A 16,319-nucleotide genomic window follows, 5' to 3' on the forward strand; every position below is an offset into this window, starting at 1 on the left:
TAGAGTATCATAAGTGTGATAACGGAGTAGCAGTAAACTGCTCATCATGCCGTTTACAGGGAAAGTTATACTCCCTGAGTAGCTATAAAGACGCGGTTTTATGTCGACAGTTAGGTTTTATATTCAAAACATTTACTTTAATTTGGGAGAAAGAGACATTCTTTATTTTAACGGTCTGAAAGCATGTGAGCAAAAAATAGTTGGGCCTATTTAGTTATGGAAACTGCTCCTGTCCGCAGTACTGATTTATTTAATCATCTTAATCACGTCCCAATTCTCACATTAGGCTTGTGTCTTACTAGGCTATTCATATTCTAACTCAAGTTGTGGATGGGCTATTTAGTTAAAGTTATAGAATGATATGAGTTTACTAGATATGAGTTTATGGGCTACTATTGTACATTATACGTTAAAATCTAACTTTATAATTATATGAAAATAAGCTTGAAATATAAAGTATGATTTAAATGTAGGATATTTACGCATTCAGGCACTAAGCAGGAAACTGCATGATGTCTCTTGACAAAAAACGAGAATTTTGAAAAACGTAGGCACAAATGAATAAGCACACACACACATTTATTCACTAGAGTGACTCAGCTATAAATGGATTTTATTATTCAGCCAATACTTATTTTGTACTAAATGCTCTACAGATTTAACCCAAAATCTGTTACATCTGTTACATCATCATGTTATATACAAATAATCAAAACCTTTAGATGATGAATTCAGGTTACACACCATGGTTCAGTAATAATAACATTTTCCACAACATGAAATGATTTACTAGCTGAGGTTTGTAGTTTCATTACAACTTTGTGACCTTGTGATTGACAAACAAAACTGGCTAGTACACATGATGAGGCGTACCATTGCTGACAAAAGACTCTTCACTGTGATACATTTACTTCCTCAAATGACTCAGCTATGAAGGACTTTTATAATTCAGTCTGTGATTTGTTTACTAAATATTCTGCACATTTTAACCCAAGACAATTCTTCATCTGACCCCGTTCTTTTCTCCACCCTCCTCCTCCTCACTGCTGCTGGACTCTCCGAACGCTTTGACATGGTGAGCGGGCACAGTGACATTCTGCCTGGTGAGGGTCATGCAGACCAGCGTGGGGGTGTCACTGAAGCCCAGCAGGAGAGCACACCGCTCCTCGTCCAACACGGACACACACAGGATCCTCGAGTCTGGCGTGAACACAGACAGCACCACCCCTGCCTCCAGGTCCCAAACACTCACTTCATCTGCAGGAAGGTCCACATATGCTCCTTTTATGATTTTTTTCTTTTTAAGTCTACAAAAGATACAACTTGGGCATGCAGCTTTCAGCTTATTCTTTGCATGTTGGTAGTTGCAAATATGGGGACTGGGTCTGTCTGCCTTAGGATAGTGCTTGAAACTTGTCATGCTTGAAGGGGAAACAGTAAACATTCCAAAGCTATGTGGCCTTGTGGAAACAACTTTAGACCTATTAAAGAACGTTTAGATACAGACAAAGGCCTGAACTTGTCATGCCAACATTGTCTCATGACAACCGGGGCAATCAATTATATCTACCTTAGGGTCCAAAGCAGTGAGGTGTTTATTACAAATGGGTAAAAAAAAAAAAAAAAAACACAGTAGATAAAGGACGACTAATAAAAGACTAATCCAAAGGCCACTCTTAACACTCCTGAAAATACCTGCTAGCAGAATGGCTTTGACTCCTCTTTCAGTGACACACAGCTGGCTGCAGACACCCAGCTTCAGGCTCCCATATCCTGAGATGGTTTTGTGCTTTCGTCTCCACGGCTCCCACACTTTTAATCTGAAACATAACAAATCAGTTAATTTCACCTAACCTAGATTTTAGACTTTTAAACAGCATATGGGCATGTGACATTTTGCCACACAATGAATGCTCAATGATTTTAAAAGTACATGTAATATTACATCAATCACTCCACATAACACAATCACTGACAGGTGTAATGTCAAAATGTACACTGTAGAGGGAGATGTATCTTTAGAAACTTTACCCACTTGGCTCTGTTAGCTTTTCTGCAGTGTGTATTTACTGAATAAATGTTTAATCACACTGAGACAAGTGGTCTATATTACATACTTGTTACATTCTGCAATGCCAAAGACAATTCTGCTAGCATCATTTGTGATGGCCACACAACAAACTCCAGGCTCATTCTTCAGCCTCTTTTGTACCTAGAACAAAATACATAATTGTTTTGTACATTTGTTTTTGTACAGTTTTTTTACATTAAGTTTATAAATATTAAAAGCCCCTAGAATGAGAATGCCATGCAAATACTGTTAAATACAATTTAATTTGTGGCCATGTCTTCAATAGACTTGTTCCAAGCATTAGCTTACCCTGCCTTGCTTTGTATCCCACAGAGTGAGATAAGGAGAATGCTGGGCTTCACTGTAGTTGCAGATCACCAAATGGCCTCCCGAGTGTGTAAGAGCCGCAGTACGGAGACCCAGCAGGGACCACCGATCTTCCAGTGTGTGCAGATGCTCCAAGGAGACCACACTAAACACATTCAGATGATGGGCAAAGTAGGAGCACACTACTACCTGGATGAGAGAATAGGTGCACACAAAGAGCATGTGTGTAGAAACAGAAAGAAACAATAGTCCACTGTTGCCACTGTATGTCCTGGCCCTGATTTCCAGTACAACACTTATGGAAGAAGAAACTGTTACTAGTCTCAGGAGTCCAGAACTGTGCAGAACGGCCTGACACGGCCTTAGTAACAGTTTTTTTCACTACGGTGGAAAAAAGGTTAACTGGTTGAACACACTAAGGTGGGGAGGTAAGGTAACTGCCCAGACCTTTGATTTTACAAACATTCCTACATGGCTGAAGAGGAGTTTCAAACAGAGTCATAGAAGTTGGTTTTTGACAGTACTTTTTCATCTCCGCTGAGGAGATACTGGTCCACGGCATTGTGCTTCTCTCTCTCTAAGCACCGCTGCTCCTCTTTTGCCCTGTGAACCTTGCCCTTCTGCCTCCTCTTCCTGGCCGTCCGGCTCCCTGTGTGCCTGTCCCATGGCATTGCCAGACCTGCAGCGTGACACCAGTGGCCACACAGCACAAAGCTTTAAAGTCTGTAGGACTTGGATGGAGCCAATTTTAGGGGCCACAGCAGTAAATCAAAAGGCTTCAAGGCATCATGCAATAAACAATAATTTTGTCACTTTGGGTCAAAGTGCAGCAGAGAGTACAATGTTAGTGTAGGTATATAAATAAAGTTTGAAATGTCAGTCGTGTGTGTGGGTTTTCTGCTTTTGTTCCAGTGTGAGTCTTGTGAATGGTTCTGGACATAGAGATCAACCCATACCTTTCTTATCTCCAGGGGGCACACTCTGGGACTGGTCATCTTTGACCGGAATGGTGTACAGTAGATACTCTTTATGATGTGTTTTAATCCGCCCTTTAATGTAGCCAGAGTCTAGGTCCCACAGTATCAGATGGTCACTATGATCAAATCCACATATAATCTATTATATACCTTCTACAAAATACTACCATGGCATACCACACTGACATGTTCAAATCATTTAATATTTAATATAATAGTCATTTAATAATTTAATATGATTGCACTGAGATGTAATTTAATAAGACAGCGCTCTCGTCACTCAAATAAATCATGGGAAAAGAAATACACCACTTCTGGAATTCCTGGAATATGAAAAATCTACGAAGGTGATGAAGAGTTCTGACCGGGTCTCGGACAAGCCGAGGAGCAGCTCCCCCCTCAGGACCCGGTAGTCCTGCTGGGGACAGGAGACAATGAAGAGGCCCGACTGCTTCTTAATGTAGCTCCTTGTCGCAAGATCATACACCAGCAGTGTCTACATTAGTTCAAAAATGGAAGAAAAATATTATTTGAAGCAGATTGCCAAAATTTGACATGTGCACTGCAGTACACATATAGTAAAGTGTTCTAAACTAACCAAATTAGGGGAGGAGCTTGCTCCTAACTGCCCAAATGTTTCAAGCAGTTTCAATTTTAGAGTTCCAGTAAAAGGTGTGAGAGTGTAATTTACAGAAATTAATTACTCTTTTCATTAACTACACATTTATCTTATGATGATGATTCCATGCAGTGGCATATGTGTATATACATATGTTACATATATACATATGTTACATATGTATATATGTGAAATGCTTCTTACTGCACTAATAGGTAGGATTTTCCTATTTAAATCATGACTGTGTTAGTCATATTGGCTGCCATCTAAACCCACATCCTCTGTCCCTAAAGATCCTTGAGGTTTCCCAGAGTTGGATATATTTTTGTTCCCTCTTTTCCATTACATTGCACATTTCAGGTTTAGCCAGTTAAGGCTAGCGTCACTGTACCTGGTACATGGGCGTGGGTGTGTCAGTGAACTTGGCCGTCCCGCGGTCAGTCAGTATATACAGCCTAAGGTCGCGGGCCAACGCGACATCGGAGCTGGAGAACAGACCATGCTCCACCCGTACGGGCCGCCCCCAGAAGCGCCGTCGGCTCACGTTCCACACCCGCACTGTGCCAACACGTAGACCCCGGCAAACCACATAGCTGCACACAGCATAGCGCAGCCTTCATGCAGCTTGAAAGCCAGTGTTGGTTATTGTTGAGCTTGTCAGGGGATAAGCTTGGTCATAACTGCCCAAATGTTTCAAGCAATATCAGTTTTCCCTACTTTTAGAGTTACAGTAAAAAGCAAGTTATCTAAAATCTTAAGAAAGACTACTCATATCTTTAAAGAGTCTGCCAAAAGTGCAATGTGCGAGCTTCCTGGAACGCCATCACAAGGTCAAGGTGGACAGCAGTAACAGTATTATTAGGATTATACCAGCAGCCATAATTGTTACTGTATATGTTTGTCTACCTGGGATATTTTTCCATAGGTATAATCTCCTGGGTGCCATCACTTTGTACACTGTGGATGTTATATGTGAGAGTCTGGTCATTGATTCTTGATGCCAGACTCCACAGTCGCAGGTACTGCTCTCCCGCACAGAACCCCACACAGAAGCGCAGGTCAGGACATATACCTACAGGTACAAGCAGCCACAAACAATGAGTTTGTTGCTGCTGTAGGTGAAGTTGTTTGTTGTCTTCAATGTGGCTTTATTGAACAATATACCAGCAATACTAGCATGTTAATTCAGGACTACAGCATACTAGGAAAAAATGGATCCACCTGAGCAGTATAAAAGAACTAAAAGAATCCAGTCATTTACTTGGCAGTCTGCCAAGTTTGCTCCAATATCTAAATATATACATAATATAAATATAATAAATAAACATGTTCCATGATCTCAGTACAGCGTTTGTAATTCATAACATCGTGAAAATTAACTTGCACATTTGGCATTAGATAAATAGTGAATAACCATAGACTGTATGTTTAGCATACATACTGCAAAAAGGGTCACGTTCCCTAACTAACCTGCCGTCAGAAGGCCTGTGAAGCGGGCCATGTGTTTATGATCCTCCGTCTCTATATTCCAGGTGATGATCTCTGTGGTGACACTACGGGGCGACAGGCAAAAGGCCACAGCGTGGGTCCCACTCCTATTAATAGTGACCTGGGAAATGTAGTCCTGACCGCAGCCCAGGATAGAGCGTAGGTACCGGAAACAAGCTGTGCTGAAGAGTTCGATGTGTATGATGTCACTGTGTCTTTTATAGGGATACCTTGGGTTAGAGAGGAGAGAGAGGATTTGAGCTTTACCTGCTGCAAACTGTGAGAATGGAACTATGACTTATTCAGACTCAACAAAAGAAGATATTATATATGTCCAGAGGACTCTTCCAAGGGCTATAAATAAACTGCTTACTGAGACATATAAATTGTATCACTGATATCATTTATATGGCTCATCTCTTTTAGAACTTTTAGAACTGTAATGTTTATGTAGATTGGTTTAAAAAATGGGCTCTTCTAAGCAACATGTGTATAGTATATACAGTTTATATAGTTTACACCCCACAACAAGCTGAAGGTATTTTAAACACAGTTTATAATGATGGTGTTTCCTGTGACCTGCAGAAGAGCAGCAAGTACTGAGAGCTCATCTCCACTGCCTGTATGGAGGCAGGCTTCTGCTGGGCTCTTATAGTGGCCAAGACTGAGCCTGCTCTAGCACTAAAAACAGCAGCTTCTCCACCGCCCCTGAGAGAGAGAGAAAGAGAGATAGCAAGAAATGGAGACAATGAGAGACACAGAGAGAAAAACAGAGAGAACGTGCAAGAGACATAGCAAGAGACACACACACAGAGAGAAATAAATTAATGGAGTCTAATAAAAACCACATCAATGCCTCAATGCCATTGGTGTTGCCCAAAGTCTACCATTGTTGACAAAATGGGTCCAGACCCAAACTCAAACAGCCTTCTAACATGGCCTATACGGTTCTTTTATGCACTTCCGCACCATGGCGTTCAACAATATCAACAATTGTCCATTCATCAATTCTAGTACCATTCCATTCAGGTTCCATTTAATTTAGGTTTAAGAGAGCCAGGTAACTGCAATTGCTCAAGTGTAAGGGCAGGTTACACTAAATACTTGCCACCATAACCCATAGAAGCTGTTTTTTTGGTTTTTTTCAAATTTTATTTCTGCTTTTTTAAACTACATAGAAATTTCATGTATTTTCCTGGTTGTATTCTAATAAAGAGACTGAAAAATAATTATATATGGTCATTATACCATTGTTAAACAACACATCTAAGGGTTGCCCAAGACTTTTGCACAGTACTGTACATCTTCCCCTACACAAAATAATACTAAAACGGAACACTTGGCAGTTTGCCATTTGGCATAATTACCCACTCCTTTTTAACCACAAACACTGTCTCACATTACCTGTAATCCCACTCAGTCTAATTACATTATGTAAGAAGATTTAGTGCATTTGATAATTTAATCATCCTTACTCTCATTCAAGACTATTAATCATTCACTGACTTGAGAGAAAGAGAAATATCTATTCAAAAAGGCAGTGATCTATATGATGTGGTAGCACATACATACACACACACACACACACACACCCACACAGAGGCCTCTTTAATAATGGAACAGTTCAGTGATGGACCAGAAACAGAAATTACTTCAGAAAAAGATCCAATGTATTTCACATGGCTGACAACTGCATATGCAATTACTCTAGAGCAAAATTCTGTGATTATTAAATGCTGTGAATGTTTTACAGTGTGTGGGAGGAGCGAGGGACAGAGAGAGATATATATAGAGAAAGCGCTGTTATAGTTTAATAACTAGAAAGTTGATTTTATTGGCTAGATTATTGGACAGTGCTAAGTAAATTGTTAGACTTCAGGTTGGGCTTTGTCCAGTGCTAATATTAGTAAGGTTCTGTTACTTATTAACCTACAGATACAAACCTGTATGCAAAGAGGACATGGTCTTTGACCGAGTTGCGGGAGACCAATATGGAGTTGTCTTTGTGAATGGGGTCATGGCCCAGGGTAACTGTCACACAGTGCAACAGTAAACAAGACTGTGCCAAGTCAAAAACCTATAGCAGGGTGAGAAAGAATGAGGGGCCAGAGAAGCACGAAAATACAGAGAAAGACACATGCAGTTATGTGGTGATGACTCCTCCAACAACACTTGGAAATAAAGGTTTTGTATCTGACTGGTACTACTAAATGTGTATTTGATGTCTGACTTTGACCATGTGACTCCCATCGTAAAACACCACCAGAAGGCGTCCGTCACACGTAGACGTGACCACAGGAGCATCCAGTGCCTCACTGTCCTCATACAGCACCATTCCAGAATCCACCTCGAGCACCTGAAGGCTGTGGTCCTTCCTCAGTGCCAATATGCTGTCCCCCAGACACAAGGTGAGCGAGTCAGCCGCCCAGCCCGAACACGCACCCTCCGACCTAGGTAAAGTCCTAGCAAGTCCCACCGTTTCATCCAGCTTCCACAGCTGAAGGGTTCCATCTGCGGAGCAGGATACTGCATGATGCTGGCCAAAGGCCAGGGCTGTTACAGGACTCACATGACCTGTGGTCAAGACAGGGTCAACAGGACAATTCAAGCAACTCCAAACATTATGCATGATATTAAAAAAACACCTCACAGGCCGTACAGTATAGATAGACATAGGTTTAAAGATATACAGTATAGCATTGCGCATAAAGGAATGAAGAAGTGACAGAAATAGAGGTGTAAGGCTTATGTTATTGTTGCTTCCAAAACAGAGCCATTAGATTTCACTGATACTCAGTAAAGTAAAGCAAAATCCCTGTTCCTCGGGAAACCCAGCTTCATTAGGTCCTAAGGTTTTTGTATCAAATGCAGGGATGTGAGGTCACTTACGCACAAAAGCACATAAAGCCAAACAATCTCAGCATCAAAGGTGTTCTAATGAGCGGAACCTGCGAGCAGTGTGTGCATGAGCCCTCCCGGTGGCATGAGGCAACTGTAAGTGGGCACCAGGACTGGCACAGGCGAACGTTGGCACTGTGCCACCAGGGTGTGCAGGTAGGAGAAGCGGCGAGGGTCACCTGTGGAAGCATGTGCCCGTGTGTCACAGAAGTGGGAACCCAGAGACAGCTGACCACACCCACACACACACACACCAAACGTGAGTTACCTGGAGCGATGGGCCTATCCTGGGCTGTGATGTGGAGTAGGCGGCCAAGCAGCTGGGAGGCCAGCTGGCAGGGGTCACGGAGGAGCACTGAACGTGAGAGACGGAGAGCCTGGGCTAGAGCATCCACATCCACCAACTCTCTGCAACGCACACAAAACCATCAGGATCCTGTATTTCCAAATCATTCAACTTCACCCAGAACTTCCGAGACCAAGACAGCAGTAGCACAGCCAGGCATACATTCTTACTTATCTGGGATGACGGCTGCTTTCAGGTCCTCTTCTACATGGCAGATGGACAAACCCCAGGCCTTATGCAGCAGGAAGTCGTAGTTAAAGAGACACTGGGTAAGCAGAGGCAGAATCTGGCCTGAATGGATGAGATGGTAGGGCAGCCCGTGAAGCCTGCGCAAATTGAACACATAACTCTTCCTGCCTTTTTCTTCCAGGCTCCATGCGAGGGGCTGGAAGATGTCACTATCCGAGGTGCAGCCTCTGTAGTATTCCGCAAAGTCTCCATGGATGGTCTTTTTTTGGTCATCCGTTTCCAAATACCGCTGGATGGCAGCGCGGCCAAATTCGGTGTGCGTCCAGCGCAGGACCCATGTCCCGTCGCTCTCCACCTCCATAATGTGATACCCTAGATCCCGCCTTAAGCGTGCTAAAAACACAAAAGGCACGCTAGGACATCCTGAGGTGGGCGAAGCCTGATTATGTAATAGCGTCATCTCTTGGGCGACACGCTGGTCACGCCCTAACAGCTCCAGGAGCTCCTCCTCTGTCACGCCAGCCCGTGAGAGTGAGATCAGCGATATAGCCCGTCGCACAAAGTTCTCACCGTGCTCAAGCTCCAGACGAGCCAGGATGCCCTGGAAGAGCTGCTGCAACCCACCGGGGAGGGCGAGCTGTTCCAGAGGAGAGAAGGAACACCAGCGCCTGGTCTCAAAGTAGGCAGAGCAGAGGTAAAGAGGGGATGGGCAGAACAGGCAGGAGTGCAGTAAGAGACTCCACTGTGCTTCCTGAAGACGACGGGAGTCAGCCTCGAGCTTGGAGGTGAGATCTGCACTGATCTCCTCTCTGCTCAGAGGAGGCAGGGGGAGTAATGAGACCTTAGCATGGGTCTAGGAAAGAAAGAGACTGAGGAGGGTTAGGACATTCTTACTGTATGCCTGTTTTCCCCATGTCATACACAACTTAAACACATACAATTTTTCTTAAGCATAGGAAGTGTCCAGATGCTGCACCTGCAAGGCTTGAGCGGAGGTGGAGTCTGAGCTGGCAGACAAGATGGCACAGACGTGCTGCGGTAGAGAAGGATACAGCCAGGACAGGTCCGCCTCATGCTCTTCACTCAGCTCATCCAAGCCATCCAGCACTAGAGCCAGGGGCCTGTCCTCAGTTACCAACCCTAGCAATGAGTGCAGCTCCCTGCACAGCTGCGGTAAGGACTGTAGGGTAGGAACCAGACAATCAAACAAACTGTCCTCTATTACACATTCACATTCATTCATGTGAGAGCAGTGTCTCGCTGAGACAAACTGATTGCTGTTTACAATTATCCTGGGAATGAATACTGGAGTGACCAGCTACCTCAGATATTGTTGTGTTTTGACAGTAGATGTTGGCTATCTGTGTACAAAGGGTCTGCAGGAGAAGACGCGCATTTCTGCTATCCGACGTAAGTCCCACAAAGCACACTAGCACCTTCACATCTCTGGGATTAAACAGGCTTAAATGTCAAATTACATTTGACTGAAATTAAAGGCCCAAAGACCAATCATGGTTCAGTGTGTGTTGAGTTGGCAACATGTCTTTTTTACCTACCCTGGTAGCCAGGTGGGTAAGAGCTGGGCCAGTTTGGCCAAGATGGTGCTCTTCCCACTGCCTGGCTCCCCCAATAGCAGCAAAGCATTATGGGAGGAGGCTGAATTTTCCAAAACGTTCCTCACCTCCAGCAAGAAGTCTTGCCTAAACGCAAAGTCTTGTGCTCTGCAAAGAAAATGAACTCGTTCAAACAACCTACAAAACATGTAATTACATAGTTAAGAAAGACAGGAGGCTGTCATTGATCTTAACAGAGATTCTTAATGCCAACTCACAGTGACTCTCCATGTCTGAGGTGAAGCTCAATCTCCTCATTAATTCTTTTTTGTGAAGCCTCTCTTCTCCTTATGTCCACATAGCCCTTAGAAGGTTTTTCCTGCATTGCCCTGCAACACATGACTGGCTTAGTGCTGCACTCTGTACATTCTGGTGCAGAAAAGCTGATGTATCTTGCTTATATACCTGTTAAGAGCAGAAATGACAGTGCGCTGGAAATGGGAGCAGAGGCGTTCTGTGTAGAACTGATGTGATCTGTTATGTTTGGGACTGATTCCTTTCCTCCCCCAGCTAACGTTCCTCTCATAGATGTTAGTGTGCCTCAACTTCCAGTTGAAAAGATCCACACAGATATATTTGTATTGTCACATATTGTTTTAATTCTATAAGTCAGTTGCAATTGGCTGACTGAATTGACTGAATCCACCCACTCTTTCCGCCCACCCACTCTTTCCATTTCCTGGTTTCCCGCACCTTGCTGTGGACGGTGTGGATGAAGCTCTGTTGTGCTTGGTGCAGGACCTGGTTGATCTCCGGCCTGCCTTTGTGCAGGTCGATGAACCGCCAGGCATATTCGCTCTTCAGGTTGTACAGCAGGTCAGTGATGATCCGCTTATAGCAGTGACTGTGCTCCTCAGCAGGGAGCTTTGATCCTAAACCCTGCTCCACCTCCCAATCCAGTACTAATGCATATACACAAACACACACACACACACACACACACACACACACATACAAACACAATTTAACATTTATTTTCTGGCAAAAAAATGTCCTGTGAATGTCCTACACATCACATGGAAAATAACAGCCATAGACACACCTGTTCGGAGTAGGCAGGCAGCAGCCATCTCCCCGATGGCCTCTGGGCCACTGCGTTGTAGCACTCCCCACAAATGCAAGGAGGAAGAATACCACGCCTTCCTTGCAGTTTTCCTGCGCTGTCCATCACGGCTCAGGAAATCAGGGTAATGGGTGCTTATGTTCATAGGAAGTTCATAATAATGGCAGTGAAAACAGAAATGTTTCAAATGAGCTGTTAATTTAAAATATGAAAAATGTAGTAGATATCATTAATGATAACTTCATGATGATGATGATGATGATGCATGTAATGTGTTTTTCATTCATTCTAGAGGTATGAATACATTATTACTTAGTTATTCATTCAAAGAACAAGGGCACTGCTGAAGTTGGCAAAAATTGAACAAATCCAGTGACATCATTTCTGTGTTCCATTTCACTTTTCTTCACAATTCACATGCATGCCACTTTTTAGGACCCACAGTTTCCCATACCCTAAAGTTGTGGAATATTGGGTGTTAGGAAAAGAATGCAAAATAACAAAAAGGCACCCAAACCCTGTATTGTTACCATTTCTCTGTATGTTTTGTGATGTGCCCTTTCCATCTGCCAAAAAGGTGCAGTCTTTCGTTGCACCTTTAGCACGTGAGATTAGGACTTTTTTCCCTACCCTTTTCCACATAGTGGTGGATACCTTATTAATAACTTACCCACACTTTTTTGATGTTAAGAAAGTGATCATGTCTTGATGTCGTTTTGGGTTTGTCACAATGCTCAGCCGGCTATGACAGTTTTAGCACTGTGACACTGAAGTGTGAACAAGAATATCCACTTATTCATGGCCTTTAAGACTAATATATTAAGGCTTTCTATAAATCACTTCTCCTCTAAAATTTCTGAACAATCAAAACTGGCATTGTTTCACACATATCTGGGGAAGATTTAAGAAAGCATACAAAAGAGCCACACCACTAAGCTAGCAGGGAGCAAAACTTTTCTGATCACTCTGATGGCTTTAGCACTACTTGTTCTCACCAGCTTTACAGTCTACTAAGAGCTGTCAAACATCATAAACACAATACTAGCCAAGCTTTCCCTACCATGGGAACCAAACAGAGTCCTGCATTTACACAGCAATAGTATTCAATACTAGTTACTAACACCCAATAGTTACAACCTGCTTAGCAAGCCCTTCTACAGAATATTGCATTGTACTGTGTTTATTTTCTTTTTTGAGAAGTTTGAATGGTATAAGACTTGTCTGCAACATTCTACAAAAAGGTATATTATTAATAAACATGTCTGAGCATGCTAAGATAAAATATTGAAATAAAAGAGGATTGTCTGTCTTAGTAAAAGTACAAAACTAAGAATGAAATGAATGGGTAATTTTTGAATGTGACAGTAAAACCTTTCTACCTTACAGGCAGCAGACGGTACGCAGGTGGGACAGTGTTTTCATCCAGCTGGTACCATGTCTGCAAGGCAGTCAAGTCACGATCAAAGTCCACCCAACATCTGGCCAGTTTTGTCTCCTCTCCATCTGAAAATGGACTATACGAACTGAAGTGTTCACTCCTTAAGACGGAGCTTTCTGCTTGCCCCTCCTCTTCCTCCTTTGGCCCATCCTCAAATGCAAAGCTCCTATTGCTGCTGACAGTGATGCTGGAGTGCGATTCGATGGCTGCCTCATCCACGTCCAACTGCCTCTGGGACAGCTTTTCCCTGTCTCTTGTAACGATTCTCAGAATGGCCTCAAAGTCCCCTTGGGAGATGGTGGTGGGTAATGACTGAACCTCATATTTCTGGCCTATGAACAACTTCAGTAAGCAACAGGAAGACACACCTATAATTAGACATACTTGTTTCTTTTCACCTTTTTTGTTCTCATTTCTCCATAACAGTTAGAAAGGTTTCACGACTGAAAACGCTCTCAGAAGTAAAAAGCCAAGTCAGACTCACAAAAAAGTTTGGCCCATCTGTCTGCTGGCACTTCTTTAGCATTTCTACATGCAACGCCACTGAGTCATGGTGGTCAGAAACAGGGTCTCCCATGCCCCAGCGCAGGTCCACCATTTTGAAGTCATATCCTCTCTGCTTGCAGTAGAGGTACAGTTGGGGATACACGTGCTCCATCAGTGCAGTACGCTCTGCAGTGGTATCTGCACGCATAAGCACATTCCCAGAAAGCAATACTCTCTACATCATGATCTTTAAATTTTCATTATGCCACTATGGTTAACATTACAGTGAAAGCATGACAATATTAGTCTAAAATGCATTCTTCATCTGCAGTGGTTGTTCACCTTACCTCTATACCCTCCACACAAATAGATCATGAATCTCCTCTGTTTGATATGACAAAGTCTCTCTGGGTCCTTTTGCACAACATTTGTGCTAATACAGTCATAGACATCTGGATCTTTCTCATCACATTGCTTAGTGAGCAAACTTTCTTTCTTCTTAACTGCAGAGCCTCTACAAATTGCTTCAGATGAGCTTATGTCTGGAGCCTCATCAATAGAAGATGACAAAGCAGGAATAGCTACTTTGTCCCGTTTCTCTTTCATTTCTTCTTCCGTTTCATTGTCTTTGAGTGGTGTGAGGGTCCGAAGAAACTGAGGAGCATCACTTAGTGGAGCTATATGTTCACTGACATTAAATAAAGTCTCCAGAGTTTTATCCTGAAATTTTAACATGCAATTGTTCAGAAGGAGCTTCTGCTGGAGGTTCTCCGTACATTTACAAAACATAGTTAAAACCTCACCTTTAACAGGAATGCTTTAGTTCTCAAAACATTCAATACTTCAGCTCCATTTTCTTCAGGATACAAATCATGGCTTGAACTCTTAGAATGACGTTGATGCAAGAGATACTGGGGAGGGAAATGTTTTATTCTTTCCCCAAGAAACTACTGATATATTGATAAGGATGTATAAACATGTGGTCAAACATTTTTTAAAATGTGCTTACTTTGAGGTGGGCTGTGATCTCCAAATCTGTCTCCACACTTACTTTAGCATAAGGAACAGCCTGATGACTTGAGATGTTTGAGATTTTCTGCTTACCAAGGACATTGCATAAGAATGAATGTACCACAACCACTACCTATTACAAAGAATTAAAAACAACTTCTGTTCAATAACAGACTAAATCAGGATTAATCATATATATTGTCATACCTTGTTCTTTATTTTCCTATCAAGAGGTCCAAAATCAGTCAGACACTGGGAGAAGAACAGATCTTCAAATCTCTGAGATGTAGTTAGCCTGGTTTTATGATCCTGAAGAAGCCATACAATTCCAATGAGGAAGCAACAAAGTGTTACATACCAACGGCTCATGCGTTTCACTCCCAATGCCAGTAGCCTAATACAAGCAGTCTAATTAGTGACAGTAAATGAACAGATAATGTTACAATAGAGGCAAAGACACATGTCTGCTTTAAAGAATGTACCACCAAGCCTAAACTGCTTTAGTATCCAGAACTATTGAAAGACAGGATGAGCAAAAGGGGAAATTAACATTTTTACAAGAGTAGAATGTGAGAAAACACACCTGTTTCACTACCTTGATGGGGTCACTGGAAATAGATGGAAAGCTCACTTCTTCATGATTCTGAAAATTGGTGCAATAATTGGTCCCATCATCCAGAGAAAGATCAAGACTTCATTTTATTGGATAACTGTTTGCATACAGATTGTCTATACGCTACTTTCGTGTTTCAAGCTTAATCGATGATTGATAATTGCTAAGTTTCAAGGCTGTTTTTAAAGTTTACCTATTTATAAGTTAGCATAGTTTATGTGTAGGCTTGACCTAAACAGAAAGATGTAAAGTATACGTACGATGTAAGGTCGCTAGTTCTGGTCATATTACATGGAAGCACATTTTAATTTAACGAATGAATGAATGAATGAACAACATTAACCACAGTAGTGGCGTAGATATACACACATACAAATGATATTATAAAGATAAGATATTCTACATAATATTCTATCGTATATTTGTTTTAGAGATGGGTAAACTAGGTAACAACACACATATGCCTACTTTTTTCTTCTTATTTTTAGGTGCAATTGCATTTCTATAAATTGTCCACATTGTTACATTTCAGGCGTCCGAGCGCTATTCTTCTTAAAGTTTAGATCTTACACAACGCAGTAATACACTAAAATGTTGTCAGGCCAACAGCGGTTTTCAGTCAATTCTTCTCCGTTGGTATTGCATTTCGTTTTCATCCACAGAGCGTCCGATCTACAGCTCCCAGCACTCCGACCGCCTGCATAGCTATATGCTCTGAATCGGTTACAGCACGACTCTGAATGAGACTTTCTCATTCAGACACTTTCTCATTATTTCCCGTACAGTTTATCATCACTATGGGAACGAAATAGACTTAGCGCCGACTTGTTATGTTCAGAACAAAACAATAAAGGCTACTTAGAGAAGAATATGGTGAAAAGAACATTGTATAACACAAGCTTTTTAACATAAATGGTTTTAACAACATGCTTTTAATAACCACCTGCAGGCTTTTAATAACATTCATGTAGTAATGATTCATAGACCATCTTTGAAAAGAAACAAAGACATAATACGCTTTGGGTTTATTTTAGAATTTTAGATTTTTTTTATATTCTAAAAAAATAATCTGACTATTGGAGAAGGGTCTCTCTGCAGACCGGAGCCGACTCTAAATGTGTTGGCCATTACACCAAGGGGCGTGCCAACATGTGTTAGCACGTCGAGTTAGTAGACTATG

General features: G+C 42.1%; 1 protein-coding gene across 5 annotated transcripts; it reads right to left on the reverse strand.

The window, feature by feature from the left end:
- Window positions 1-96: 96 nt before the first annotated feature.
- Window positions 97-15,866, reverse strand: LOC145643502 (NACHT domain- and WD repeat-containing protein 1). Of its 5 annotated transcripts, none has more exons than XM_081694931.1 (32): window positions 15,608-15,866; window positions 15,110-15,169; window positions 14,734-14,835; window positions 14,525-14,611; window positions 14,319-14,426; window positions 13,863-14,235; window positions 13,514-13,713; window positions 12,971-13,371; window positions 11,571-11,725; window positions 11,222-11,430; window positions 10,934-11,073; window positions 10,747-10,857; window positions 10,472-10,636; window positions 10,238-10,361; window positions 9,892-10,095; window positions 9,486-9,768; window positions 8,897-9,308; window positions 8,649-8,788; window positions 8,431-8,559; window positions 7,713-8,056; window positions 7,426-7,559; window positions 6,062-6,190; window positions 5,465-5,712; window positions 4,901-5,066; window positions 4,386-4,587; window positions 3,741-3,871; window positions 3,355-3,491; window positions 2,923-3,077; window positions 2,381-2,587; window positions 2,118-2,212; window positions 1,696-1,820; window positions 97-1,257 (listed from the first exon to the last, which is right to left on the reverse strand). In XM_081694931.1, the coding sequence occupies exons 1-32, from the start codon at window positions 15,656-15,658 to the stop codon at window positions 1,004-1,006; spliced, it is 5,781 nt and encodes a 1,926-aa protein (XP_081551057.1). In that variant the 5' UTR covers window positions 15,659-15,866; the 3' UTR covers window positions 97-1,003. The 5 variants fall into 5 exon arrangements, with proteins under 5 accessions (XP_081551057.1, XP_081551056.1, XP_081551055.1 ...); XM_081694930.1 differs by having other exon boundaries at window positions 5,465-5,547; window positions 5,650-5,712; window positions 8,897-9,768; XM_081694929.1 differs by having other exon boundaries at window positions 7,713-7,993; window positions 8,897-9,768.
- Window positions 15,867-16,319: the final 453 nt, after the last annotated feature.

Source organism: Electrophorus electricus, chromosome 13 (assembly GCF_041902795.1).
Source record: "Electrophorus electricus isolate QZ-2024a chromosome 13, ASM4190279v1, whole genome shotgun sequence".
Lineage (NCBI taxonomy): Eukaryota > Metazoa > Chordata > Actinopteri > Gymnotiformes > Gymnotidae > Electrophorus > Electrophorus electricus.

What these genes read in the sequence shown, in the direction of transcription:
- LOC145643502 (XM_081694928.1), bottom strand. Translation starts at nt 15,658, where the DNA reads ATGTGGACAATTTATAGAAATGCAATTGCACCTAAAAATAAGAAGAAA. An exon ending in CATGCACACACTGCTCGCAG is followed by an intron (nt 8,057 to 8,430) that starts GTTCCGCTCATT and finishes TCTTGACCACAG; the next exon opens with GTCATGTGAGTCCTGTAACA. An exon ending in CCTATGGAAAAATATCCCAG is followed by an intron (nt 4,588 to 4,900) that starts GTAGACAAACAT and finishes TGCTGTGTGCAG; the next exon opens with CTATGTGGTTTGCCGGGGTC.